Below are 27,965 nucleotides of genomic sequence, written 5' to 3' on the forward strand. Positions count from 1 at the left end.
TAATAAATGGAAAGTCTATTATTTAATATGTAATACTTCAGAAGACTGAAGGTTAAATGACATAATTTACACTATTCCTCCAATATTCAAATTCTTAGTGATTAATGTCAGAAACATTTCATAAAACCTTAACTTTTATAAGGAGAGTCAGGAATAGGAGGAGGATAGGGAATGTGTAGCTAACTGCCTCCATGAACAACTGTTTCCTTTGACATGAAACCAGAATAACTGGATGTTGCCCAGCTACCATTACTGAACATTTTGGTCAAAGAGTCCATGGAAGAACCCTGATCAAAAGGGGGGAAATGCAGAACAAAATTTCACATTTTCATGCACTCTGAACTTTCTGGAGCCATGGAGGGTAGATGAACCCCTGAAACTACTGCCCTGAGATAATCTTTAAACCTTAAACCAAAAATATCCCTTCAGGTATCTTAAAACTGAACAATAGGTTAGCTTAACTAGTAAAAAAAGTCTGCCTTGAGCATTATGGTCTTTTAAGAACTATCTGTATGGGATCAAACTGACAACAGCAAGTCTAAAGATTAGAACCTTAGGGGGCTGTGAGCTTGTTAATGAGGGAGGAACAACTCAGAAAAGGAGAGTGAGGATGGTTACACAACTTAAGGAATGTAATTAATGTCACTAAATTGTACATGTAAAAACTTGAATTGGTGTATGTTTTGCTGTGTATATTCTCAACAAAAAAATAAAATTTAGAAAAAAAAAAAAAACCCCAAAACATTTATCTCTAAAGAGTACACAGATTTAAAGTGGATGTGGACACCTATCTTAAGCAAACCACACTTGCCATAAGAAGTTAAATGGGACCAGAATTTACCACCTCCCAAAAAGCAGTTATTTGGTCCTATTGCAGTAACCAACACATTTGCTGTGTTCTACAGGCAGATGTTTTATTTTGACCACTTTTAAGAATTCTGCTTCGAAGGTTTTGTATGCAGCATTTCAAGCTTTCAGAGATCAGGTATCATCAAGGTCTGCAGAGTTTTCACTGTCATTTGCGACAAGGGCTTCTCTGTTCTCGTATGTCCAGAAGCCATTTAGATCAATTAGAATGGTGGTGACTGTGTCTCCCTGATTACTGTTGATTAAATCCTGAAGAGAGATTTTCAGAGGATCCTTTGGTTTTACCATGTCAAAGATTTCATCCTGTAAAGAGGGAAAAAATACAGTGAAATCTGGTATCTGATTCACTTTAAGAATTTCCATCACATAATTTCTAAAACTCAGGGCTCACACTGATCTTACTATAAAATTTTTTGTTCTGGTTTTTCTTTTCCATTTAACAGATATGTAATCTCCTTTTCTCTACCTATAATCACAGAATTTTATTGGAAGTTCCCTTAGCTATGTGATAGCTATTCTACATTTTATAAATGAAGAAATAGGCTCAGAGTTTAACACATGCTACATTGCTAATTAATGACAGATCTATCTAGTGCAGTGCTATTTGAATATATTGCCTCCCTAAACTTTACTACTGTCTTCTGATTGGTGATTTACTTCTTAAGTGGAGTAAAAATTTAACTGCTTCAGAGTCAAGGTACGAGGCTTCATTTCCAAGACTGCTGTCAACCTATCACGGACCTAAGATGGCAAAGAGGGGAGGAAGTTAAGTATTAATATGAGTATTTCCAGGGAATCAGTACATGTTTCTACTCTTTCTGTAGTAAAATTACTCGGTATTTTAGTAGCGTCTACAGAGGCAAATTGCATTAAGAAAAGATTAGAAGCACAACCTGAAGAATGTAATCAATGTCACTGAATTGAACATGTAGAAACTGTTGAACTGGTGTATGTTTTACTGTGTATATTCTGAACAACAACAACAAAAAATATCAGGGGAGTGGAAAAGGTTAGAACAATTCAGGTAAGTGTATAAGCTTTTAATTTTGTATGTTTGTGAAGCTTCCTTGTCTAGTGTCGTTGCAGTTTAAAATGACCAGTTCTTAAACTGCCTGATGCAAAGTTTCAAATTTGCTTGATTCATAATAAACCAGAATAGCCGTTTATCTTATACTTGCTTAAAACTGAACAGGGCATTTTATTATGTTACTGAACCTGAACCTGAATGAGTACTGGATACTGAATGTTTTTTAATAGTTGGTGAAAGTCTGAAAATGCTAAGTAGCGGCATGTGTTTCAAATAGTGGTGGTTTCCATACTAGGATTGATGTCTCCTTAAATCTCATACCAAAGTGAGCAAACCCTTTGAAGTAGCGTATCAAAAACACACCCTAACTTAAACAGCTCCCAAGTTAAAAATTCAGTTTATAGTGGAACAGACTGTGAAAGGACACAGGCTATATTGATCCTCTTAATTTTCAAAGAAAATGAATGAATGCTTCCAATGAGAACACAAGACTGATAATGCTAACATCGTAAGCTATACAAATCAATCAGTCCAAATATGGTCTCAGTTTCTAATGATTTAAATATCAGTTAGAACAAATGATAGCAAATATCTGATTCTGTACAGTACTTCATATCTCCTGAATTGCTTTCATACAAACTTCATTTAATATAAATGATTATCTGGTATTACATAAATTAAAGGAAAAAGTAACCTTGACATCTTGAAATGAAACAGGATCTTGTCCGTGGATTTTCATTAGTTCCTGTATGGCCTGTATTTAATAGAAATAAATCTGTAAAAAAATAAAACATATAACAACCATCCTCCTGCCCCAATTCAGTCTTTCCTAGGTTTTCCTTCCTTTCCTATCAGACCACAAGCCTCGCTGTCTCAACCATTCCTGCTGATATTCTCAACTTCTTTGATCTTGTTCCACACCCAGTCAGCAAAACCTGAACACTGGATCAGTATAACCATCTACGTTTCTAATCCTATACCACAGCTACTGAGAACTTCAGAAGAAAATGCCACAAGACGGCAGATTGCTGCTACTACGAAGACAGAATCCCCAGCCTCAAGTGGCACCCTCAGTGTGGCTCAGCAATTATTCCATTATGCTCCTCCCATTTTCCATCAACACTGTTCATATTTTCACCATTCTTGAAGCCCCCAATCCACCCTTTCTTCCCACCCCATACCTTGCCTTCTACTTGACAGAAAAAATGGAGGTTGACCTCCCTCAAATTCTTCCCTTTTATAAACTTTATTTTTTAAAAAAATCAACTTAAGGAACTACTATGATCCAGTTGGACTAATATTTCAGGTGATAATCATTCACTATAGAAAATGTGACACCTTAAAATTTTTGGTAAATATTCAACTAAATATGATCCAAGTGACTACTATGTACAGGGTGCTATCACAGGTGGTTATGTGTCAGAATTGACTGGACAGCAACAGAGTTGGGGCAGATTATCCAATAAGCAAGGTAAGCACGGGCTTCCTTGTGCTTACTTATCTGTAGTGAACAGTTTCACATGGGTTTCACTTTGGTGTGGTGTGGAGAAATTCATGTGAAACTGTTCACTACAGAGAAGTAAGTAAGCACAAGTAAGCCCATGCCTACCTTGATTATTGGATAATCCATCCCTAGGTGCTACCAATATCAGAGTATCTGCAGGGAATCTCTTTGAACTACGTAGGTGAGTGTCTGTGAGTACACTCTCGACTACTATAAGCACAGTGATAGACCTGAACTGTGTGATCTAAAGTGCACCATCCAGGCCCTATTTTACCACTGGGATACTCTACAACCAGCCCTGGATAACAGGGTTCGGTGCCAGAGCTTTATACCTTAGTTCATACACCTAAACCTAAATAAAATTTTGATAACATAGATGCATACATGAAATACTTTAAATGTATTTTATAAACACAATTTAATATTCTAAGAGTAGAAGATACTGAAAGAAATCTTTATGAAAAACAGTCGAGTGTTTAATTTCCAAAAGACATACTTTGCTTTTCTAAAACTGAATGTTCATTTAATAGGTTTGCCTAAAGTGGGGGCATATGTATGATGGATATTACCCTCTCAGATTAGCAATTAATTTAAGCTCATATAGTATTCGATTAAAAAAAATATTGTAATATAAGGGTGCTGTGAGTCGCAATTGACTCAATGGCAGTGGGTTTGGTTTTTCTTTTTTAATACAAGGACTGTAGTTTATCCTTATAGTGGTTTTTTTTTTTTAATTACCTTAAAATTCATAATGGAAAGCCTTTTAGAGAATTTACCATGAAATTATGAAATATATGCTATGAAACTCATAAGGATAAATTCAGAAAACAGTTATTTAAAGACACCAAAAATGTTTTAAAATGGAAAAGAAAAAGGCTTTAGGGAACAATGGTCTATGACAAAGATGTGAATCTGTCTTTTTTAGTGTTTAAATCACATAGTCTTCTAAAAACTAGCTATGGAAATATGGTGATGGAGTGGGATATTACCGTACAAAACTACTCCATACAGTGGAAAAGTCACTATTCAAATTGAGGAGTATTTTTGGTCTCACAAGGGCAGACATTCCTACTTATATACGGGGTGTATCTGAATGCTTATCAAATACAATCAGTTTCTACCCAAGAACCCATCTGAGACCAACTAAGACACAAAATAAGTGCTTCAGTAAATGTTTCACACTGAAATGCAGCAGATGATTCTGGCCAGTTTTTAAATTATTATTATTTATTTTTTCAGCACAGCAATTAAAAGAATCTGCAGCTACGAAAGTGTGCAAAACTGTGGAAAAGAGATACGTTTCCTAATTGTTCAATTAAAGCTTCCGTAGGATTTTATACACTATTCTTTGATCACCAAGAATACAGATTTCTCATGGATGTTTGTATATCCAATGGCTAATACAGCCCCTGACATATACATAATACACACTTTTAGTATTCTATATCCGAAATCAGCTTTCATTTAGCCCAATTTATATTTTTAAAAAAGAAAAAAAAATCTTGATTTCCTTCTGTAATCTGTTGTATATAAGTCTTTTTGTTAAGTTAAAAAATTACAAATCATGTAAAACTGTCACTAGGTAATTTAAATGAAATGGCACAAAATATTTTCTACAGGTAAGACTTACCCTAAAGAAATAATTAAGGGAAAAGACATTCAGATATCCTTTGTTCTCAATATCAAGCAGTTTGAAAATATACTGCAGAGCTGCAGGTTCTTTTCGGTTTTCTAATGCAAGAACGAAGTCTAGGTAGGTCTTATAGTCCTATTAAAAAAAAAAAAAAAAAACATTTATTACAGCCTCAGTTGGAATTAATTTTTCAAGTGAAAATCTGATGATTTAAAGCTATTTTGACTACAGTGACCAAGGTATCATACGCTACCACTAAATTTACATCTTCATTTCAATGTAGTCATTTTGAAAAAAATTATCTGAAACTAACAGAACATTATATTTAAAAAGCTATTTTGAAATACTGCTTCAAGTTTTTAAATCAGATGATTTCCAATAAGGATGTTTTTAAGAAAACCATCTTGAGACTGCCAGATATTCTACCTAAGCTCAAACTGTTCTCATCCAAAAAAAGAAGGGTACACATAAGAGCTAGAAAGGCAGGAAGAGAACAGAGCTTTCCCTACACCAAAGGGATACTCACAGATTACTTCTTTTGCATAATGAAAATAAGTAGACTATTTGGGAGATTCTTTCTTAGAAAAAAATTCTGTATTCTTATAAAGGATTTTGTAGGCTATGATCAAGAATTTTTGCACCAATTGAAGTATAAAGAGTTAAAGAAATGCAGCCTCATCATGGTCTAACTCCATCCATAGTTGTGGCCTCCAGTTTTCTTTATTCACCAGAAGTCATTAGTATACTACAAGGTCCTTCCTATCAACTGTCAACAGCTGGGGGAGTCACAAAGCAGAGTTTCTGTGCCTTTTTTCCCCTCTTGCTTTGCAGTTGGCTAACAATGATGTCTACCAAAGTGCTATTATGGCTAAAAGATAAAACCTAAAACCCTGTTCTCTTCTGATGATATGACTGTTTCTAAAGCATTTACTTTGGAAAATTTACCAGATTCTTAACACATTTTTAATAGCAAGAATGGAGATTTAAAATGCTATTTACAATTTTCCTTCTCAAGCACGTTGCATTACAGTGATAAAAGGACAAATGAACAAGGTATAAAAATTTTCTATTTACCCTGAGTCCATACAGGAAATAAGGTTTTTAAGCAAATCTATCTTAAGATCAAAGTATCTGAGTCTCAGATCATTTCATCTGGTTCAGACTTTTCAAAATACTGTTCCCAAAACCAAACCCATCACTGTCAAGTCAATTCCGACTCATAGCGACCCTATGGTTCAGAGTAGACCTACCCCGTAGGGTTTCCAAGGCTATATAATCTTTACAGAAGCAGACTACCACATCTTTCTCCCAAAGAGCTGCTGGTGGGTTTGAACCACCGACCTTTTGGTTAGCAGCTAAGCACTTAACTACTGAGCCACCAGGGCTCCTTAAGATACTGTTACACACTGATATAAAAGTAATGTATCACATTAAGAAAAGGTCCTGTAGAAACTGGGGGCACCTAAATTTTTTTTAACATATCAGGAGATTTCAGCTACTACTACCATTTCTCCATCGTAAGTGAGACACTCCTGGAAAACACGGTCTAAGAACACATTTGTCATAGTTGCTGTTCCATAGCGGGAGAGTTCTTCTTTACTGAGCATGCCATTGTGATCCTTATCGAGATTCAAATATTGGCCTTGGGAAGAAAGATGATGAAAAAACACTTGTGATCAAGATAAAGTTTAAATAAAAAAAGACAAAACGATAGACATTAGCAGAAGTTTGTTTTTTTTTACTGGTTAGTACTTTGAATTTTCAAACTAATAAGTACAGTTAGGGTAGTGCTCTTACTGTAATAACATTAGCTATACCTGCAATCTTGATCGCAGCAACCACTAAACTAGAAACAGTCAAAGAAAATCAGACATGCAGGCCATGGCCTTTGGGCTATTTCACTTAGATCATTCTCAGTTGCAACCTTTAGAACTTCCCCAGGTTTCTAAATTAGATGGAGGCAGGGTCAACAAAAAGCACTGATGCTGGCATTTGAAAGCAGAAATCAAGGATGCCATAAAGGAGTCAGAAGAACCACTTGACAGAATAATGTAGCACACTAATGAAAGTCAATAGAAGGGCAAACCAAGCCCTAGAACACCTTCCTCTGTGGCCTGAGAGTAGCATTTTACCACGATGCAAGACAACAGCTGATGTTCATAATGATGTGCCTTAGTCAACGAGAAGGGAAGAAATTACATTCTGTATGTTCAATTTCAAAATAAGAAAGTGTAATACCTTAAAATAATAAATGTTGGAGAGGTTGTGGAGATATCGAACACTTACACACTGCTGGTAGGAATGTAAAATGGTACAACCACTTTGGAAATCAATTTGGTGCTTCCTTAAAAAGCTAGAAATAGAACTACCATATGATCCAGCAATCCCACTCCTTGGAATATATCCTAGGGAAATAAGAGCCTTTACACAAACAGATATATGCACACCCATGTCCACTGCAGCACTGTTTACAATAGCAAAAAGATGGAAGCAACCAAGGTGCCCATCAACAGATGAATGGATAAATAAATTAAGGTATATTCACACAATGGAATACTATGCATCGATAAAGTACAGTGATGAATCGGTGAAACATTTCATAACATGGGGGAACCTGGAAGGCATTATGCTGGGTGAAATCAGTCAATTCAAAAGGACAAATATTGTATGAAACCACTATTATAAGAACTTCAGAAATACTTTAAACAGAGAAGAAAATATTCTTTGATGGTCACGAGAGAGGGGAGGGAGAGAGAGGGGTATTCACTAATTAGATAGTAAATAAGAACTACTTTAGATGAAAGGAAAGACAGCACACAATACAGGAGAGGTCAGCATAACTGGACTAAACCAAAAGCAAAGAAGCTTCCTGAATAAACTGAATGCTTCGAAGGCTAGCGTAGCAGGGGTGGGGGTTTGGGGACCATGGGTTCAGGGGACATCTAAGACAACTGGCATAATAAAATCTATTAAGAAAACATTCTGCATCCCACTTTGGAGAGTGACATCTAGGGTTTTAAATGCTAGCAAGCCACCATCTAAGATGCATCAATTGGTCTCAACCCACCTGGAACAAAGGAAAATGAAGAACACCAAAGACACAAGGTAATTATCAGTCCAAGAGACAGAAAGGGCCACATAAACCAGAGACTACATCAGCCTGTAACTAGAAGAACTAGATGATGCCTGGCTACAACTGATGACTGTTCTGACAGGGAACACAACAGAGAACCCCTGAGGGAGCAGGAGAGTGGTGGGATGTAGACCCCAAATTCTCGTAAAAAGACCAGACTTAATGGTCTGAGACTAGAAGGACCCCAGAGGTCATGGTCCCCAGACCTTCTGATAGCCTAGGACAGGAACCATTCCCAAAGCCAACTTTTCAGACAGGGATTGGACTGGACAATGGGATAGAAAATGATACTGGTGAGAGATGAGCTTCTTGGATCAAGTACACATGAGACTATGTTGTCATCTCCTGTCTGGAGGGGAGATGAGAGGGCAGAGGAGGTCAGAAACTGGCAGAATGGACAAGAAAAAACAGAGTGGAGACAAGGAGTATGCTGTCTCATTAGTGGGAGAGCAATCAGTATATATAGCAAGGTGTACATAAATTTTTGTATGAAAGACTGACTTAAAAACTTTCACTTAAAGCACAAAAATTTAAAAAAAAAAAAGTGTAATATCTTAAAAAGAGTTACAAAAAGTTTACCAAAGTAAAAACACAATAGTATTTTAACAAGTAAGCTTTAGTAATCCTGAATACTGGATCTTAAGGTAATTAGAATATCTTGATCTTAAGGCAAATTAGCCTATGTATAAAACTGTCCTCTGGAAACAAATTAACTGAGGAATGGATAATTCAAGTTTCAGCATTGTGATAGCAACGTACCATAAACCCTCAGGGCAGAGGGAGCAGAAAACCAATTTGTTTCTTGACTTTCCTTGGACAGTTCCTCATCCCTTAGCTAAATGAACAAAGAGACAAAATTAGAGGGTGGGAACTGTCAAGTGTTATAATTAGTTTCAAAAAAAAAAAAAAAAAAAACCATATTTACCTCCAATAAATCATCTAGGAAGCTGCATGCTAAAATATCTTGAATTTTTATCTTCCCTTTATAGAACATAAAGAAACACAATTACTTAATTTCATTTTTAAAACAAGAGCAACTCAATTTTTAAAAGGTATTATTCTAGAACAGGTATCAAACAACTGATGCTTTAAAAGCTTCTCAGCTCTTATGCTCTAAAAGTCCTTATTACATAAGCCTGCAGGGAACATTTAATAAACGTCTACTTGTATGTCTACATGTATACTCCTAACTATATAAACACAAGTGATAAATCCTTTCTAAATTACATTGATATTAGATTCCTAAAAAAAAAACTGTGTTGAATATTTTGTGAACACGGATATGATAAATAAGGATACTGTCTCCATTTTTCTGTGGAAGGTTCTGGGAGAATAGGAAGCAATAGAGGCGTGGTTAAGAGCAGACAGATGAAATCTTGCATGCCACTTCCAGATATGCTATCTACTTAGATCTCAGTTGCCTCATGTATAGAATGCGGACAATAACAGTACCTTTCTCATGGGGTTATGAGGAGCAAATGAAAGAATCTGTAAAATGCTTAGGATGCTGCCTGGTGTATAATGAACAGTCAAGACTGTTAGCTATTATTATTTTGTAAAACTTCAAAGGAAAAGATGTGTATGTGCCTACAGTGCAGGAGTTTAAAAAAGGCTGTCAATTACCACGTACTGCAATGCGCTTAGCTGGATTTTTAACAACAGAAGGAGAACTGAGTATTTGATTCGGGCCTTCTCTGTGCCTGTCTCTTATACATATTTAAGTGCGAGCCGGTTAGGACAGTTGATAAAGCATACTGTGAATGAGACCAAATTACTGATCTGCTCCCCATACAGGACCATTTATTTAAGAAAGAGAAAAATATATCAGGGTTAAATGGTTCTTATATTTCCCAAATGCATACTTTTCATCAAAAAGAGAAAATCGTCCAGCACATCACAAATTAAGGGCTACAAATTACATAAGAACTGGGAGGAGCCATAGTGCTTGATTCCTTAGTTCATATCTCTTCATTTTGGGCATGAAGAAACTGTTGAGAGGTAGGTGGCGTTTCCACTGTCACAGAGCTGGTCATAGTTGGTGCCAGTAAATGATAAAAGAAGAGCTTGATATAAAATCTACACCAAAACACTCCTGCTATTTTGAGTGCTTTTCCACTCCCTTGAAATTCACCAGATTACTAATGACAATGATGTTATTAGGAAAGTAATTAAATGACATTTTCAAGACTTTTCTCTAGTTATTGGCATTTAGAAATAATGATATTCTTGTAATTTTTAAGTTAGATAAGATTTTCTTTTACCTGTTCTTAGAGGGTCCAAAAAGAAGAAGAACTTCCTAACTGCAGTACAGACATAAAAGGAGTAAAAGGATTTTTCCAGCCCATCTAACTGTGGCAAAGTAGGGATAAGTTCCAATATGTAATTTTCTAAATCCTGAAAGAATGAAAACAAAACATAATTTTAAAGCATCAAATGTCTGTTCTCGACTCTTCATTAGCTTACTGGAATGTAACTTCGGTGCTAAAAATTATCTGCATTAACAGCGTATTAATGATGGAATAAATTCGTGACTGTTAGTGGTGAAGCTGTGTTATTTTCATTTTTTTCTACTAATCTACTTTTTGTTTTTTGAATAATTAACATTCTACACAGTTCAAAATTCAAAATGTAGAAAAAGATATTCAGTAAAAAGTCTCCCTCTCACCTATTTCCCCTCCCCAGAGGTAACCTATATTATCAGCTTCTGATGTGTCCTTCCAAAAGTAACTTAGGTATGTACAAGCCAAAAAATACATACGTGTTTTTCTCTCCCTATTTTTACACAGGCTATAATAGCAGCGTAACACTTAAATTCTTCTGCATCTTACTTTTATCATCTAACGATATAGCTTACAGTCATTCCATACGGGCTCTCAAAGAGCTGATACTTTTTTTTAAATAGCTACATATTATTTCTATAAGGTCACCGTGAGTTGGAATTTACTCCATGGCAATGAGTTTTGGTTTTTATTACATTGCATGGATAAGTCATATTTTAACCAGTCTTCTACTGATGGACAGTTAGGTTTTTTCCAGTCTTTCGCTACTCAAAAACAATGCTACAAGGGCTAACTTGATACATTTTTCATTCACAGATATTGTGAGCGAGTATCTATACAATAAACTTCTGTAAGCAGAACTGCTGGGCCAAAGGGTATGCAGTTTTATGATTTTGATACATACTGGCAAATTTCCCACATCCCCACAAAGGCTCCATTAAGTTTACATTAGTACTAGCAGTAGAATGGCTGTTTCCACAGTTCCCAAACTGTGCACCAAGGTACCCTGTATGCTCTAAGTAAACTCACAACGTATAGCATGATATTTAAAAATTTTAACATATGTTAAAATTTGGACATTGCACAATCTACTAGCTCGAGGCACTTCACACTTTCAGCATTAGGTATTCCTTTTGATGACATCAGTCTCTGCAAAGCCGGGTTTTTGGTAGTTGCTGTAAAAAAGCAAGCACCATCAAAAATCAATGGATATGCGGATATGAGGTTTGAATACAGTGCTCAATGATTATAATACATCCCACTAGTAACTGTCGTTTAAGAATGAAGTAAAAATATTTTCTCTCTTTTTGTGTGTATCATTTTTTCAAACAGCTAATAAGTTGTTAGTATATGAATACTTTCATTAAGTTGTTTAAAAAAAACGACTGCCATCAATTTGATTCCAACTCACAGCGACTCGTGTATCAGAACAGAGCTGTGCTCCATTGGGTTTCAACGGCTAAATTTTTGGAAGCAGATCAGCAGGCCTTTCTTCTCAGGTGCCTCTGGGTGGACGTGGACCTTCAACCTTTCAGTTAGCAGCTGAGCACGTCAGCCATAACTAAATAATAAACGAATTTGTCAGGTATGTCTTTTGGCCTAGAGGTACTGTGAGAAAAATCACTGACACCTAGAACTACCATACCAAACCAAAACCAAATCCAGTGCCGTCGAGTCGATTCCGACTCATAGCGACCCTATAGGACAGGGCAGAACTGCCCCATAGAGTTTCCAAGGAGCACCTGGCAGATTTGAACTGCCAACCCTTACAACCCAGCAATTCCCCTCCTAGATATACACCCAAAAGACTTGAAAGAAGAGACTTATAAACCAATGTTCACTGCAACACTCTTCGCAATAGCCAAAAGGGAGAAAAATCTAAATGCCCACCGGCAGATGAAGAGATAAACAAAATATGGTACATACATACAATAGACTACTACTCTGCCAGTCGGAGAAATGAAGTCTTGATATACACTACAATATGGATGGGGCTGGAAAATAGTATGCTGAGTGAAATAAGTCAATCACAAAAGGACAAATACTGTATAGCCTCACTTATACAAAAAAGACAAATTATATAGAGAACAAAGTTTATCTGTGGTTACCAGTAGTGGGAGGAAAGGGGAGAAGGAAGGGGTTAATGGTGATGGAAATACTGTGATGACTAAGGGTGGAGTTGCACAGCTGATTACTGGAATTACTGTCAATAAGTTGTACAACTGTAAAAAGTTGAATTGGCAAAAGTTGTGTGATATATTTACAACAATGACAAAAAAAGAAAGAGTAACTGCTGGCACTGATTATGTACAACCAAAAACCTCATGGAATTTGGTTTCTTTGGTTGGAGGTTTAGGGTCTTGCTTTCATGGGATATCCCAGTTAACAGGCCTAATGACAGGCTGAGTGCTTCTGCTCTACCTCCTAGTTCAATGCATAGTGCCTGGGGTCTTAAAAGCTTGCAAAAAGCATTCCAAGCCACAATTGGCCTCTATTTGCCTGCAACAACACAGGAAGGAGAGTCAGGAATATGAGGAGGATAGGGAATATGTGGCTAATTGCCTCCATGAACAACTGCCTCCTTTGCCATGAGACCAGAATAACTGGTGGTACCTGGGTACCATTACTTAATATTTTGACTGGAGATTCCATAGAAGAATCCTGATCAAAAGAGAAAAAATACAGAACAGAATTTCAAAATCTCATGGACTCCAGACTTCCTGGAGCCATGAAGGTTGGATGAACCCCTGAAACTATTGCCATGAGATAATCTTTAAATCTTAGGGCAAAAATAACCCCCAGTCTTTTTAAAACCATAGTTTAGCTTAACTAGTAAAAGATGTGTGCCAGAGCATTATGCTCTTTTAAGAGCTATTTATATGGGATGAAATTGAAAACAGCAACTAAAAAGATTACATAAGAACCAGGGGGGGCACAGAATTTGTTAATGAGGGAGGAACAACTCAGAAAAGCAAGGTGAGACTAACAGACCACAACTACCACAGCCTCCACCAGACTGAGTCCAGCACAACTAGATGGTACCTGGCTACCACCACTGACTGCCCTGACAGGAATCACAATAGAGGGTCCCGGACAAAGCTGGAGAAAAATGTGGAACAAAATTTTAACTCACAAAAAAAAGACCAGACTTACTGGTCTGACAGAGACTGGAGAAACCCTGAGAGTATGGCCCCGGGACATCCTTACAGCTCAGTAATAAAGTCACTCCTGACTTTATTGGCTCACCCTTCAGCCAAAGATTAGACAGCCCATTTAAAAAAAAAAAACAAGACTAAAGGGGCACACCAGCCCAAGGGTAAGGACAAGAAGGCAGAAGGAGACAGAAAAGCTGGTAATGGGGAACCCAGGTTGAGAAGGGGAGAGTGCTGACATGTCGTGGAGCTGGCAACCAATGTCACAAAACAATATGTGTATTAACTGTTTAATGAGAAACTAGTTCGCTCTGTAAACCTTCATCTAAAGTACAAAAAAAAGGAGGGTGAGAATGGTTACAAAACTCAAAGAATGCAACCAATGTCACTAAATAGTACATTTAGAAACTGCTGACTTGGTATATGTTTTGCTGTTTATAATCTCAACATAAAATTACATATATTAAAAAAAAAAATGACTGACACCAAGGGCGCTGTGAACTGAGGAGGTCTGGGAATCCATGGCCTATTTTACATTCCCTCACATAGAAGCATTATCAAACCTCTTGATCTTTGTCAGTGTGACAGGTGAAAGCGATTATCTTAGCGTAGATTTATTTGGCATTTTCTCTTACTATAAATGAAACTGAAATCTTTTCTTAAGAGTAAGAACCATTTGTATTTTACTTTCTGCAAATTATTTTTATCCTTTACCCAGTTTTCTACTGGGTTAAGTAACAGTTTTTAAAATAAATATAAGAAACCATGGGTTAATTAACAGCCATTTTCTTCTTGATTTCTGGGAGCTTTTAATATATTAGTATTATTGGCCATTTCTCTTTGATGGGTTGCAGTTATTTTTCCCGTTTCTTGCTTTTCGTTTAAGTTTGTATATAATGGTTTTTGGAGCCCTGGTGGCATAGTGGTTAAGAGGTTAGGCTGCTAACCAAAAGGTCAGCAGTTCAAATCCAGCAGTCACTCCTTGGAAATCTTATGGGGTAGTTCTACTCCGACTTATAGGGTTGCTCTGAGTCGGAATCAACTCAACAATAATGGGTTTGGGTATGATGGTCTTTGCCTTACTGAATTAAAAAATATATATATTTATTTAGCTGAATTTATTAATTTTTTTTTAAGATTCTGAGTTTTGTCATATTTAACAAAGGCTTTCCCTATTCCATAATTATATATTTAGAAGTATCGCATGGTTTCTTATATTTATTTTAAAAACTTTGTTACTTCTCCCTTAGCCAGTTTAAAGTATATGTTTCTTGTATATCTGAGATGTTTTATAATTTAAGTTGTAGAACAATAGGCATTTCAAACTTGATGTGTCTAAAACAGGACTCTTAGCATCCGTAGGAGTCACTGGGCAGTGCAAATGGTTACTGTGCTTGGCTGCTAACCAAGAGATTTGGCTGTTCGAGTCCACTCAGAGGTGCCTGAGAAGGAAGGCCTAGTAATCTATTTCAGAAAAATCAGCCACTGAAAACTCTATGAAGCACAGTTCTACTCTGACACACATGGGACCTCCATGAGTTGGAACTGACTTGACAGCAAATGGTAACTGATATCATCTCTAACTCTGGTCCTAACTCATTTTTTCCTATTCCAGCAGTTTTAAAAAACAAAATTTGAAGACTTATCTTGGTTCCTATCTTTTCCTTACCTCCTGCCCCCAACATCCAATTCAGCAGCAAGTATTTTTGTCTTTTTTCAGGGGAAGAACAGGGGGGAGGAGGAGGAATCCAAAATACACACTGAATTCATCTATTTTTGGCTTTCTCTGCAGCCACCCCTCTAGTCTGGGCCCCTATCATGTCTTATCTGGACACAGACACTGCAGTAGCCTCCCAACTATTCCTGCTTCCACTCTAAGCTTCTTAAAATCCCTTCTCCACATAATATCCAGAGTGGTCTTTTAAAATGTAAATCATATCCTGACAGATATAGCTTAAAACTTTCAATGGCTTCCTGTTAACCTCAAAATAAAATCTTTTTTTATTGTACTTTAGATGAAGGTTTACAGAACTAGTTTCTCACCAGTTAGTACACACATTGTTCTATGACGTTGGTTAACAACCCCATGACATGTCAACACTCTTTCTCAACCCTGGGTTCCCTATTACCAGCCTTCCTGTTCCCTCTTGCCTTCCAGTCCGTGCCCCAGGGCTGACGCACCCCTTTAGTCTCATTTTGTTCCATGGGTCTGTTCAATCTTTGGCTAAAGGGTGAACCTCAGGAGTGACCTCATTACTGAGCTGAAAGGGTGTCCAGGGGCCATACTCTCAGGGTTTCTCTAGTCTGTCAGGCCAGCAAGTTTGGTCTTCCTTTTTGAGTTAGAATTTTGTTCTACGTTTTTCTCCAGCTCTGTCTGGGACCCTCTATTGTGAACCCTGTTAGATCAGTCAGTGGCGGTTGCTGGGCACCACCTAGTACTGGACCCAGTCTGGTGGAGGCCTTGGAAGTTGTGGCCTGATAGGTCTTTGGACTCAGAATAATATCTAAACTCCTTATTGTGGTCTAACAGGTCTGACATGTGCCTCCTGCCTACTTCTCTGACTTCATGTCCTGTCACTCTAACCTTTGCTCATGTGCTCTAGACTTTCTGGCTTCCTTCTGCCTAGAATAGGTCAGGTTTATCTTTGCCTTGGAGACATTTCACTTGCTGCCATTCTCTTTATACTGTATCTTCATAAAGCTAGTTTCTTTCTCATTCTTCATAGCTAAGACTCAAAGATTAGTATTTCAGAAAATCCCTTCTTCCAGCCAACCTAAACTAGCCCTCCCAGCCCCTTGTTGTCTTACACTCTTTCACTTTATCCCGTTTTATTTTCTCCATATTACTTGTCACTATTTGAAATTATCTTGGTTATAACTTAGTGTCTGTCTCCTCACTTTGCTAGAAAAAAAGTCCATGAGAGTAAGGTCAGAATAGCACCTGGCACAAAGTAAGTGTCCAAGAAGTGCGTATTTAAGATTTAGCAAGTGAATGAAAGTCTGCATATATTACTGAAATTACAGATATTGGCTCTGAAAATCACTGTCTTTTAAATTAGGAAGATACAAAGTCTGATTTCAAAAGGCAAAGTACCAGGCTTGAAAGAAATGTTTATTTTCTTTGAGAAAAATGTTTTCCTTCACTGAGAGAAGGAAAAGTACTACCTTTTAAAAACAACAACCCTAGAAGTATACTGTTGCTTTTCTTCTCCATCTCCTCATCTCTCAATTTCCGTTTCCATCCATGGAAAGACAACAGATAAGCAGTAACAGGGGAGTGTGTCATATAAGCAAACTAACTGCTGGCAAGAATTCTCAGAGCTAGGAAAGTATAGGTAGCTAATTATGTTTCTCTTGCTAGAGAGAGATGAACATAGGCAAGATTCTTTTACTGTCAAGTTGGTCTAAACCTTAAAGGACAAGAATTGTACTATGTCCCTAGAAAGGTTTCAAAGTGTAAACATTTAGAATGATAAATTTTATCTACAGAAATCTGGACACAACAGAGTACACCAAATTACGATAGGCACCATACCAAATCATAATGAGGAATTTACATTTCTTTAAATCATATATTTGAATAATTATTTAAGTGATTAATTAAACTGGTTTACATTTATGTTTAACTCCCTTCTCTTCTCCCTAATGCCCCTGAAAAGGATTCCACATTTGGAAAAACAGCACATCCATATAGTTTACAAGAAGCGTAGCCACACCGGACTCATGAGATTGTAATTACGTGTTGATAACCTGACCCATCTACATTAGTACCTAATAGGAAATAAATGACCTCTTGGTAACCGGCCTTACAATCCTAAATCTATAGGTGAGAATACGGTCACGTTTTGCTCTTACATATCTTAAACAAGAGAAAATTTCTGGTCCTGAAATTTTAAAACAGTCACATAACCAAAAGTTTCTCACTGTTCCTTTAGCAATTTTTAATCTTATTAAAATAATATCTTAGTTATCTAGTGCGGCTATAACAGAAATACCACAAGTGGGTGGGTTTAACATAAATTTATTTTCTCACAATTAATGAGGCTAGAAGTCCAAATTCAGGGTGCCGGCTCTAGGAGAAGGCTTTCTCTCTCATCTGCTCTGGAGGAAGGTACCTGTCTCTGCACTTCTGCTCCTGGGTGATCTTCATGTGGCTCTCTTTCTCAGTCTCTACTTGCTAGCTTGTGTTTAATCTCTTTCATATAGCAAAAGAAATTGAGTCATGATAAACCCTACACTAATCCTGTTTCATTAATATAACAAAGACAACCCATTCCCAAATGGGATTATAACCATAAGCATAGAGGTTAGGATTTACAACACATATTTTTGGTGGACACAATTCAATCCATAACAAATACTACATCCTTTTATTTTCCCCTTTAAAAGACTATTTTTAAAGGTTAGAGGAAAAGAATCTTAAAAGGAATTTTTATGGTCAATTCTCAAAAAATTTTTAGTAACACATTGTAAAAACAAAAAGAGAAACAAAAATAAGAAATCGCTTGTAGTTCACAGATCAGTGATAATTACCATTAACATTCTGGTGTCTGTAGTAGCTTTTAAAGTTGGTTAACACTTACAGATTCCCGAAGGTACCCTTGTCCAGCGACATCATATAAGCTGAGTCCTATTCTTGTTTGGTGAAGCCAAACTGACAATAAACAAGAAAATGAAATGTGACTATTAAGATCTATCCATTAGAACATTTGGACAAAAGGAGATAAAGAGCTAACCCAACAGCTCTATCAACATGTTTCTTCTCACACATATTACTTATGCATTAACCTCAAAATTGTTCAAAATAAAACATGCCATAGAGTTACTGGCAGATTTCAACAATTCTACCATGTCTAAAGCTAGAATGAAATTTATGCCTCTGAGGATATTGTTCTCTACCTACTAAACTTGGTGTCCCACCAAACAGGGAATAGCCAGTGTAGTATTGTGCCTTTAATAAAGCTGTTTTTATTCCACTGAGGTTAATTATAGCAACTAAATATTAGTTAAAGATGGAACACACAGGGCTTCACAGATCATTATGGTACGTAGAGAAATCACAATAACTCTAAGTTGTTTAATAAATGTTCCTTGATACAGATCTGCTACAGTTGTGGATTTGAAACTATCCTCTTGGACAATCTGTAATATACTGGTGAAGCAAAATTACCAGTGAATTAAAACGAAATTATTTCCAGTAACCACACATTAAAACTCTTGGTTCAGCTTTCAATAGTTCTAGTTAGCTAGTATCTTTAGGATATATGAGGGTGGGTTTTTGTTTTGCTTTTGTTTTTTATAATAATGAACCCAAATTTATGGTAGAAAAATCATAGCTCTAGTAAGCTCCATGACAGACTCATGATTAACAGTATTAAAAATCTTGATCGAAAGACCAGAAAGTCTGCCATTCACATTTGATAACACAGTTGTGTCACATGGAAGAGAGACTATAAAAGCACAGACCAAAAACCTACTTGCTTCCTTTTTGAGGCATTCAAGCACAATAAAAATGAATTACCTTTTCTCATGACATAATTAAAGAACTGCATGATAGAAATTCTTCCATAGGAATCTGTATGAAGGAGTTTAGCAAAGACTTTTGCTGTGAAGAACTGCCTAAGAAAAGGAAACAAAGATGAAAATGATCTGCCAACATAATGCAAAAATATGAATTAGCAAACAATAAGTAACTTATAAATGATTATAAAACATAAAATTGTATAAAATTATAAAACAATTATAAATTTTAAAACAACTCGTGAACAATGGCTAAATGTTTAATGGCTGTATGAATTATTCAACCAAATTAAAGACCAAAATGAAAGAATATCCAAGTGAGAACTATAGAGATTACTTACATATCAAAAACTTAAAATATTAAGTCACATATTTTTGCATTCTTTTTTCTTTGCCTAAAGTACCACAAATAACCTATATTATTTCTTTCAATAAATTCACACCCGTGTAATTTTTTCATAGTTGTAGATAATTTTATTAAATTCCATTAGTAACTCAAATTGACTCAAAATGTCATTCAAACTTACATTTTCATTAACATCTGAGGCATTTAAAAATGCTTAACATAACCTCCTCTTTTGTAAAATTATATTATTCTTACTTGCACTTTGGTCCAGCTTTTTCACCAACTTTCAAAAAATTTTCATAATTGATCATTGCTTCCTCTCCAATCATAGGTGGCGTCTGGTGTTTGTCCAGCAAGAACCATAAGTTCTTAGGAGAATTGAAGATGATGTAAGTTACAAAACAAAATTTAAAAACATGTTAAATGTGTCATTTCCATTAAAATGAAAGTCTGATAGCAGAGAGTTGAGATGAATCCCGCTCCTTACCGTCCTTTTGATTACCAATAACAAAACCACAGCTAACATTTACGCAGTGCCTACTAAGTTTTTCATATATACAGGGTCTCTTTAAACCATATAACTATATGGTGCAGGCACTGTTTCACCCCACTTTATCAATGAGAACTGAAGCACAGAGGTGTTAAGTCCACTGCCCAAGGGCATAGAGCAGAGCCAGGATTTGAACCCCTGCAGTATGACCCTAGAGCAGTGCTTCTCGATCTTGGCTGCATGTTAGAATCCCCCAGGGACTTAAAAAAAAAACCACATTATGCTTCGGGGATGGGGCCACGCAAGCTCCCGTGGGAACCACTGCTTCACAGCCTGTGCTTTTGCCCACTCCGCAGTGCTGACTCCATTAAAAGGCACCACGAGATCCTCCAAGGCTTCAGCAGAACAAACAGGAAATGGGTAACGTCTTCAGCGACATTTTACTCCATTCTTACCTGTAATTCTTCGTTATCTAACAGTTCTCTGCTCTTCCTTTGCAGAAAGACAGCTCTGGATTCCTCTCTTAATTTCTGTAGTAAGACTTCATCTTCAGCTGGCAGCTAAAAATATATTGTACAGTTATTTATTCCATGCAAATTTTAGAAGAAGTTTATGTTTGATGAAATAAGTATCAATTATCTGAATAATTCACTTATATTAATACCTCACCACCTAAGAATGCCAGTTAAACGAACAGTTTACTATCTTTGCAAATAATGTAATAATTAATTGAGTTTAGAAGTTTACAGGTTTAAGAGATATCTAGCTAAGATTTCAAGGTTATCCAATAGTGGTGGTTGCATTCTACATAATACTAAAAACCCACTGCCACTGATTCCACTCATAGTGACCTTATAGGACAGAGCAGAACTGCCCCATCGTGTTTCCAAGGCTGTAAATCTTCATGGAAGCAGACTGCCACATCTTTCTCCTGTGGAGTGGCTGATGGTTCAAATCGTGCACCTTTCAGTTAGCACCTGAGCACTTAAACCACGTCACTACCAGGGCTCCTCTACGTAATACTGAATACGTCTTAACCTTTTCTGTAGACTTCACTTTCAGCTATGAAAGGCTTTCTTAAGGTCTCACTTTTAAATTTATATCTCCTTGTTACGTATGCTTTTTGTAATGTTCTCAAATCACGTATGATTCTGTAACGTTCTTAAATCATATATGACTCTGTTAATATGTTTAAGGCATTGTTATGTTGCTTCTATAATATTCTCAAGCCACAGATGCATAAGTTACTTATAATGTGACTTAGAAGTAAACAATTTCTGAACTTACAAAAGTAGGTGTGAAAACTGTGGTAAATAACTGTTAAGCCAACCCTGCGTCAGCATGCTGTGACATAACAGCACGCTGTGACATAACGTAGCTAATCTTTGTAGCTAATCTTTGTAAACGAGTCTTGAAACAGAAATCTAAACCAGAGCTTTGAATCGGTACATTCCAGTTTGAACTCCTGCTGAGAATTTGCATGTTCACCCCAGGTTTACTGAATAAGAATCTACATTTTAACAAAATCCCCAGGTGATTCTTAAGTATAACACATTTGGAGAGCCACTGCTCTACTAATGGTTCTCAGAATTGGTCTTTATACAGCATTAGCATTGCCTGGGAACTTGTCAGACATGCAAATTCTCAGCAGGGGTTCAAACCAGAATGAAACAGTTTGAAGCCCTGATCTAAACAAATTCCCTAATCTCTGACCTTGAAGATGCAACATTTGGCTAATCTCTAACCCTAGAGAAAAGATATACTAGTCTTTGACGTCACACACTAGCCTGTGTTATATGAAGCCAAGGTAAACAATCCATATATAAACCCTGAATTTCTGCTCACTCACTGAGAGAAAGCAGAGTCAGATATCACCCTCTCAACTCTGACACTCTCCTTAAAGGAGACCCTGTCAGAGGCATAGCCTGATACTCTGCCTGCTGCTGTCAATCTCGGACCCTATCTATGAGGGACCTCTGCCAAGTTTGAGCTATGATCAAGCCTTCCTCCTGAGACCACTCATAAAAGGTAAACACCCATAGTCTAAAGAACTGTACTCTAATCACTGAACTAACACTGTGACTATAATGACTAATTCTGATGTTCCGGTCCACGTTAATATCACGAGATCTTACTTGTATGCCTTGCCATGAGTACCTGGCAATAAACTAAATGTGTTTATGCATGACAAACCTGAGTATCTCTCTAATAATTTCTAAGATTAAAATTAAATCTTACATGACAGCCCTTCAAAAACTTCTTTATAACTTTGGTACAAGGAAATATTGGTATGAGGAAATACATAAGTGTAACACTTTAAGTTTTCCACTCTCGATCTATTTTTCACTTTAGCCTGGAAGAAAAACTTTTTACACCTTGTGTAACATGAGTAGCCAAGTAAGCCTAAGTGTTATAAAAACCTGACAATATAATACAATAGAATATCTACTACCAATATTCATAATAAAAACGGGTTGTTTAAAAAAGTCCATAAACACTTATACACGGCTGGTGTGAAAGTAAAATGGTACAACCACTTTGGAAATCGATTTGGTGCTTCCTTAAAAAGCTAGAAATAGAACTATCATTAGATCCAGCAATCCCACTCCTTGGAATATATCCTAGAGAAATAAGAGCCTTTACACAAACAGATATATGCACACCCATGTTCACTGCAGCACTGTTTACAATAGCAAAAAGATGGAAGCAACCAAGGTGCCCATCAACAGGTGAATGGATAAATAAATTATGGTATACTCACACAATGGAATACTATGCATCGATAAAGAACAGTGATGAACCTGTGAAACATTTCATAACATGGAGAAATCTGGAAGGCATTATGCTGAGTGAAATTAGTCAATTGTAAAAGGACAAATATTGTATAAGACCACTATTATAAGAACTCAAGAAACAGTTTAAACAGAGAAGAAAATATTTTTTGATGGTTACAAGAAGTGGGAGGGAGGGAAGGCGGGAAAGGGGTATCCACTAATTAGATAGTAGATAAGAACTAGTTCAGGTGAAGAGAAAGACAACACACAATACAGGAGAGGTCAGCAGGCCTGGACTAAACCAAAAGCAAAGTTTCCGGAATAAACTGAATGCTTCAAAGGCCAGCGTAGCAGCGGGGTGGGGGTTTGGGGACCATGGTTTCAGGGGACATCTAAGTCAATTGGCATAATAAAATCTATTAACAAAACATTCTGCATCCCACCTTGGAGAGAGGCATCTGGGGTCTTAAATGCTAGCAGGCATCCATCTAAGATGCATTACTTGGTCTCAACCCACCTGGATCAAAGGAGAATGAAGAACACTAAGGACACAAGGTAATACGAGCCCAAGAGACAGAAAGAGCCACATAAACCAGAGACCACATCAGCCTGAGACCAGAAGAGCCAGATGATGCCCGGCTACATCACATAACTGCCCTGACAGGGAACACAAAAGAGGACCTCTGAGGGAGCAGGAGAACAGTGGGATGCAGACCCTAAATTCTCGTAAAAAGACCAGACTTAATGGTCTGACTGGGACTAGAAGGACCTCAGTGGTCATGGACCCCAGACTTTTTGTTGGCCCAGGACAGGAATCGTTCCCAAAGCCAACTCTTCAGACAGGGATTGGACTGGACAATGGGTTGGAGAGGGATGCTGGTGGGGAGTGAGCTTCTTGGATCAGGTGGACACTTGAGACTATGTTGGCATCTCCTCCCTGGAAGGGAGATGAGAGGGTAGAGAGAGTTAGAAGCTGGTGAAATGGACATGAAAAGAGAGAGCAGAGGGAGGGAGCGGGCTGTATCATTAGAGGGAGAGCAATTGGGAGTATGTAGCAACGTGCACGTAGGCTTTTGCCTGAGAGACTGACTTCTTTGTAAACTTTCACTTATAGCACAATAAAAATTAAAAAAAAAAGAAGTCCGTAGGTCAAAGGGTGCAAGTAACAACTATGTTCTTATAACAACTTATATATTAAAACTTAAGATTTTATCAATCCAAAGTGTTTTATAATAGTGATAAGATCAACTAGAATGAGACGGTAAATATACGAAATTGAAAATATAATGCTCGATTTATTTATTTTTAAAATATAAAATCCTGATGCCACTTTTACAATTACAAAGTCTGCAAGGCATTTGGTTAGATACCACTTACCCTGTAGTAAAACCGGGGAATCGTCTTATAGAATTCATTTGTGTTTTTTCTACCTCCTTTCCATTCTGAGTAGTATTTGGTAAATAAATCCATTTCTTCATCTTTTAATTCTTGCTCAGTTTTTTTTTCTGGTAACAAAACAAATCAAGCACTGTTAAAGTCAAATAATACTTTTACTCAGGTCATCCTATATACTGTAGTCAAATTAAAACTGTTACAGCGCTACAAGGCCTTCCCAATTATGTTACATGCTATATTAACTTTTTTGAAATAAAAAGGATCACTACCTACCACTGTAAACAGGCTCTGCTACATCTTCAGCCACTTCTCAAAATGTTTCCTCTTCTTTGTATCACTAAAGCTTGTCTCTTCCTCAAGTCACTGCCTCTCCTACAAACCTCTGGAGTATTCCTAATTCATTCAACCAAAAATATTTACTGAGCACCTACTATGTACAAAGTACTGTACTAGGCCTCTGGCTAGAAGGGAGACGAAACAAGCACAGCCCCTGACCTGATGGAGTTTCAGCCTGTCCCTTCCAAATTACTATTTCTCCACCTAATGCAAAAACCCTCCCTCTAAAGCTTGCACCATAGGGCGTTATTACCCTCCAACCTGTCTGCTGCTGGCATGTACCACTCTCATCCAGCCATTCCCCCACACTTATTTGTGGACCATGATGCTCTTAACCTCAAGGTCCTGCAATCACCTAGGAAGAATTAAACTTTTAGGTGGGTGACCTTGATCCCTTCAACTCTAAAAGATTTCACCTCTACTCCACTTCTGTCACTCAGTTTCACAGAAAGACCATGGGTCTTACCTAGTCCTCTTCTGAAATCTTAAAGTTTAATATCATATCAAATCATAATTTTCCCTTTCTTTTGGGTACTTAAAAAAAAAATCAAACCCATTGCTATTGAGTCAACTTCAACTCTTAGTGGCACTACAGGACAGAGTAGAACTGCCCACAGAATTTCTAACACTGTAATGTTTGCAGAAGCAGACCATCACATCTTTTCTCCTGTGGAGTGGATGGTAGGTTTGAACTGCCAACCTTTTGGTTAGGAGCCAAGTCACTGTGCCACCAGGGTTCCTAGTAGGTATTTACCAAAAACCAAACCAAACCCACTGGCATCGAGTCGATTCCAACTTATAGTGACCCTATAGGACAGACTAGAACTGCCTCATAGACTTCTAGGGCTGTAAATCTTTACGGAAGCATCCTGCCATATCTTTCTCCTGTAGTGTGGCTGGTGGGTTCGAACTGCTGACCTTTCATTAGCAGCCAAGCGCGTAACTACTGCACTATCAGGGCTCCTAAACCCCCTGCCGTCGAGTTGATTCCAACTCATAGCGACCCTATGGGACAAAGTAGAACCACCCAATAGGGTTTCCAAGGAGCGGCTGGTGGATTGTAACTGCCCACCTTTGGGTTAGCAGCCAAGCTTTAACCACTGCACCACCAGGGCTCCCCATGTTTCCTAGTAGGTACTTAAACCAAACCAAACCTGTTGCTGTCAAGTTGATTCCAACTCATAGCAACCCTATAGGACAGGGTAGAACTGCCCCACAGGATATCCAAGGAGTGGCTGGTAGAGTCTAACTGCTGAGCTTTTGGTTAGCAGCTGAACTCTTAACCACTGTGCCACCTGAGGTCCAAAAAAGTCATTGCTGTTCAGTCAATCCTGATTCATAGCAACCCTAAAGGACAGAGTAGAACTGCCCTTTAGGTTGTCCTAGGAGTAGTTGGTGGATTTGAACTGCCAACCTTTTGGTTAGCTGCCTGAGCTCTTAACCACTGTACCACCAGGGCTCCAGTAAGTACTTAAAAAAAAAAAAAAGAAGAACCTGTTGCCAAGCTGGTTCTGACTCAGTGACCCTACAGGACAAAGTAGAGCTGCCCTATACGGTTTCCAAAGACAGCCTGGTAGATTCAAACTGCTGACCTTTTGGTTAGCAGCCAAACTCTTAACCACTATGCCATCAGGTTTTCTACTAGGAGGTATTTAGTAGGTGCTAAACAAATGTTTTTTGAAATGGATTTACGGAATGGATTAGCCTAAGCCACTCTGAATGCTTAAGGGTAGTATTTAGACATATAGCCATCATTCTCCTAGTCACAGTTTTTAACGTATTCAAATTTGTTGCTACAGACAGAATCCACATGCACGAACACAACCATGCACTGACCAGCAACCCAGCCGTAGAAGAATAAAAACTGATGATACAGAAGACAGGACAACTGCATGAGTACATTCTTGAGTAGGTAAGAATGGGATCTAGCACAAAGGATGGGATCTAAAATGCTGATGAAGGAAACAGCCTTAAACAGGACCTTGTATAATGTATATAATTTACTAATTATTTTCTTTATTGTCTCTCCCCACACTAAAGTGTAAGTTCTATAAGGACAGGGATTTTTGTCTGTTTTGTTCACTGCACAGCTAGAACAGTATTTGAAATATAACAGGCATACAATAAATATCTGTGAAAGAATAAAGTTGAGTTCAAAAGAGAACAGTAGGAGAAAGTGGAAAAAGTACAAGTATAGACAACTATTCTGAGAAGCTTTCCTACAATGGGTTCAGAGAAATATGTCAGAAGCTAGAGGGGGATGTGGGACCAAATGATTTTTGTTAAGATACAGGAATATTACAGCATGTTTGTCAGTAATGATGGAAATGATCCAGTAGAGAAGGGAAATCTGATGATGCATGAGAGAGGACAATGCAGGAGTGAACTCAGTGAATAGGAGGGAATGCTCTAATGCTAGAGGAGAAGGACTGTCTCAAATAGAAGCATGGACAGTTAGTTCATCATTTTAACAGTAAGACTGTATGGGCATCTATGTAGGGGCAGACAGAAATGGTAAATGGGAGCAGGTGAGGTTCTCCTCTGCTTGTTTCTATTCTCTCAGTGATGTAAAAAACAAGTTCATCACAAGCAGGGAGTGGGTAGGACATACTGGAGATATGAGGAGAGAGAAGGAGTGAAAAGAATTACCTTAGAGTATAGGAGAGTTAACATCTAGAAAGCATGGTAAACCAAAAAAACCCAAACTGGTTGCTATCCAGTCGATTCCGACTCATAGTGGCCCTTCAGGACACAGGAGAACTGGCCCTCGGAGTTTCTAAGGAACGGCTGGTGGATTGGAACTGCCAACCTTTTGGTTAGCAGCCAAACGCTTAACCACTGTGCCACCAGGGAAAGCATGGTAAAAGTGTCTAAAAGACCTAGTTTAGGTTACTGGGCACGAATTAAAAGAGAGAACTCATCACGGTTCTGTTTTTTCCAGTCACTTTCAGCTTCCCTGGGTGCAGGGAAATAAGAAGAAAGACGGATTTAACCAGATTGGTTAACAGGTTGAGTGTGAAGAAAAGGAAAGGGACAAGAAAACTGGATTCTGAAATCAAAGACAGGTAGGCAGGGAAATAAGCACAAGAAGTGTGACAGTAAAAGGCGGCAAGATCAATGGGTTAAAGTTCTGGTAGGGTCTGAGAGTTGTTGGAGCCGGGGTTCTCAGTTATTCCTCACAAGTCTAAGTGAAGACCATGGAAGTGAATGACTCTTCTTCACCTCAATCCTCTCAATGGAAAGTTCAGACCAAACCTCTCTGGATTCGAAACCACAATCCACTCCGCCCCCTTTGTCAGGGGCGGCTTTACAGAAGGGAAGAGTGAGGCTCCCAGTGGTTCCTCCTTCCCATTATTCCCCATCCGACCCCCGAAGTTTGGGCCGGGTTATCCCAGCCGGTGGCCCTTTCCAAACTCACTGTGTGGACCGGTGTTAGGTGTCGCTAACCGCCGGCGAAGAACTTCTTTCCAGTCCATGGCGAACTCCGCGCTGCAGCTCCTGCATTTGCT

The 27,965-nt window shown here is 37.8% G+C and overlaps 1 protein-coding gene across 2 annotated transcripts; it reads right to left on the minus strand.

Moving 5' to 3' along the window:
- On the minus strand, positions 1-27,956 carry PPP2R3C (protein phosphatase 2 regulatory subunit B''gamma). 2 transcript variants are annotated; one of them, XM_049898604.1, is made up of 13 exons: positions 27,875-27,956; positions 24,103-24,230; positions 20,407-20,511; positions 19,717-19,829; positions 19,117-19,214; positions 18,179-18,249; positions 10,426-10,558; positions 9,090-9,145; positions 8,924-8,999; positions 6,537-6,673; positions 5,029-5,166; positions 2,589-2,648; positions 1-1,170 (listed from the first exon to the last, which is right to left on the minus strand). In XM_049898604.1, the coding sequence occupies exons 1-13, from the start codon at positions 27,930-27,932 to the stop codon at positions 982-984; spliced, it is 1,362 nt and encodes a 453-aa protein (XP_049754561.1). In that variant the 5' UTR covers positions 27,933-27,956; the 3' UTR covers positions 1-981. The 2 variants fall into 2 exon arrangements, with proteins under 2 accessions (XP_049754561.1, XP_049754562.1); XM_049898605.1 differs by lacking the exon at positions 1-1,170 and having other exon boundaries at positions 2,613-2,669.
- Between the last annotated feature and the right edge of the window lie 9 nt (positions 27,957-27,965).

Source organism: Elephas maximus, chromosome 10, assembly GCF_024166365.1.
Source record: "Elephas maximus indicus isolate mEleMax1 chromosome 10, mEleMax1 primary haplotype, whole genome shotgun sequence".
In the NCBI taxonomy this organism is placed as follows: Eukaryota; Metazoa; Chordata; class Mammalia; order Proboscidea; family Elephantidae; genus Elephas; species Elephas maximus.

Excerpts from the sequence above, each read along its gene's own strand:
- PPP2R3C (XM_049898604.1), bottom strand. The coding sequence starts at position 27,932 with ATGGACTGGAAAGAAGTTCTTCGCCGGCGGTTAGCGACACCTAACACC. Across the intron at positions 10,559-18,178 it reads AAGGGTACCTTCGGGAATCT|GATTTAGAAAATTACATATT; the intron begins GTAAGTGTTAAC and ends TCATTCTTTCAG. Across the intron at positions 6,674-8,923 it reads CTCTGCCCTGAGGGTTTATG|GCCAATATTTGAATCTCGAT; the intron begins GTACGTTGCTAT and ends TTTCTTCCCAAG.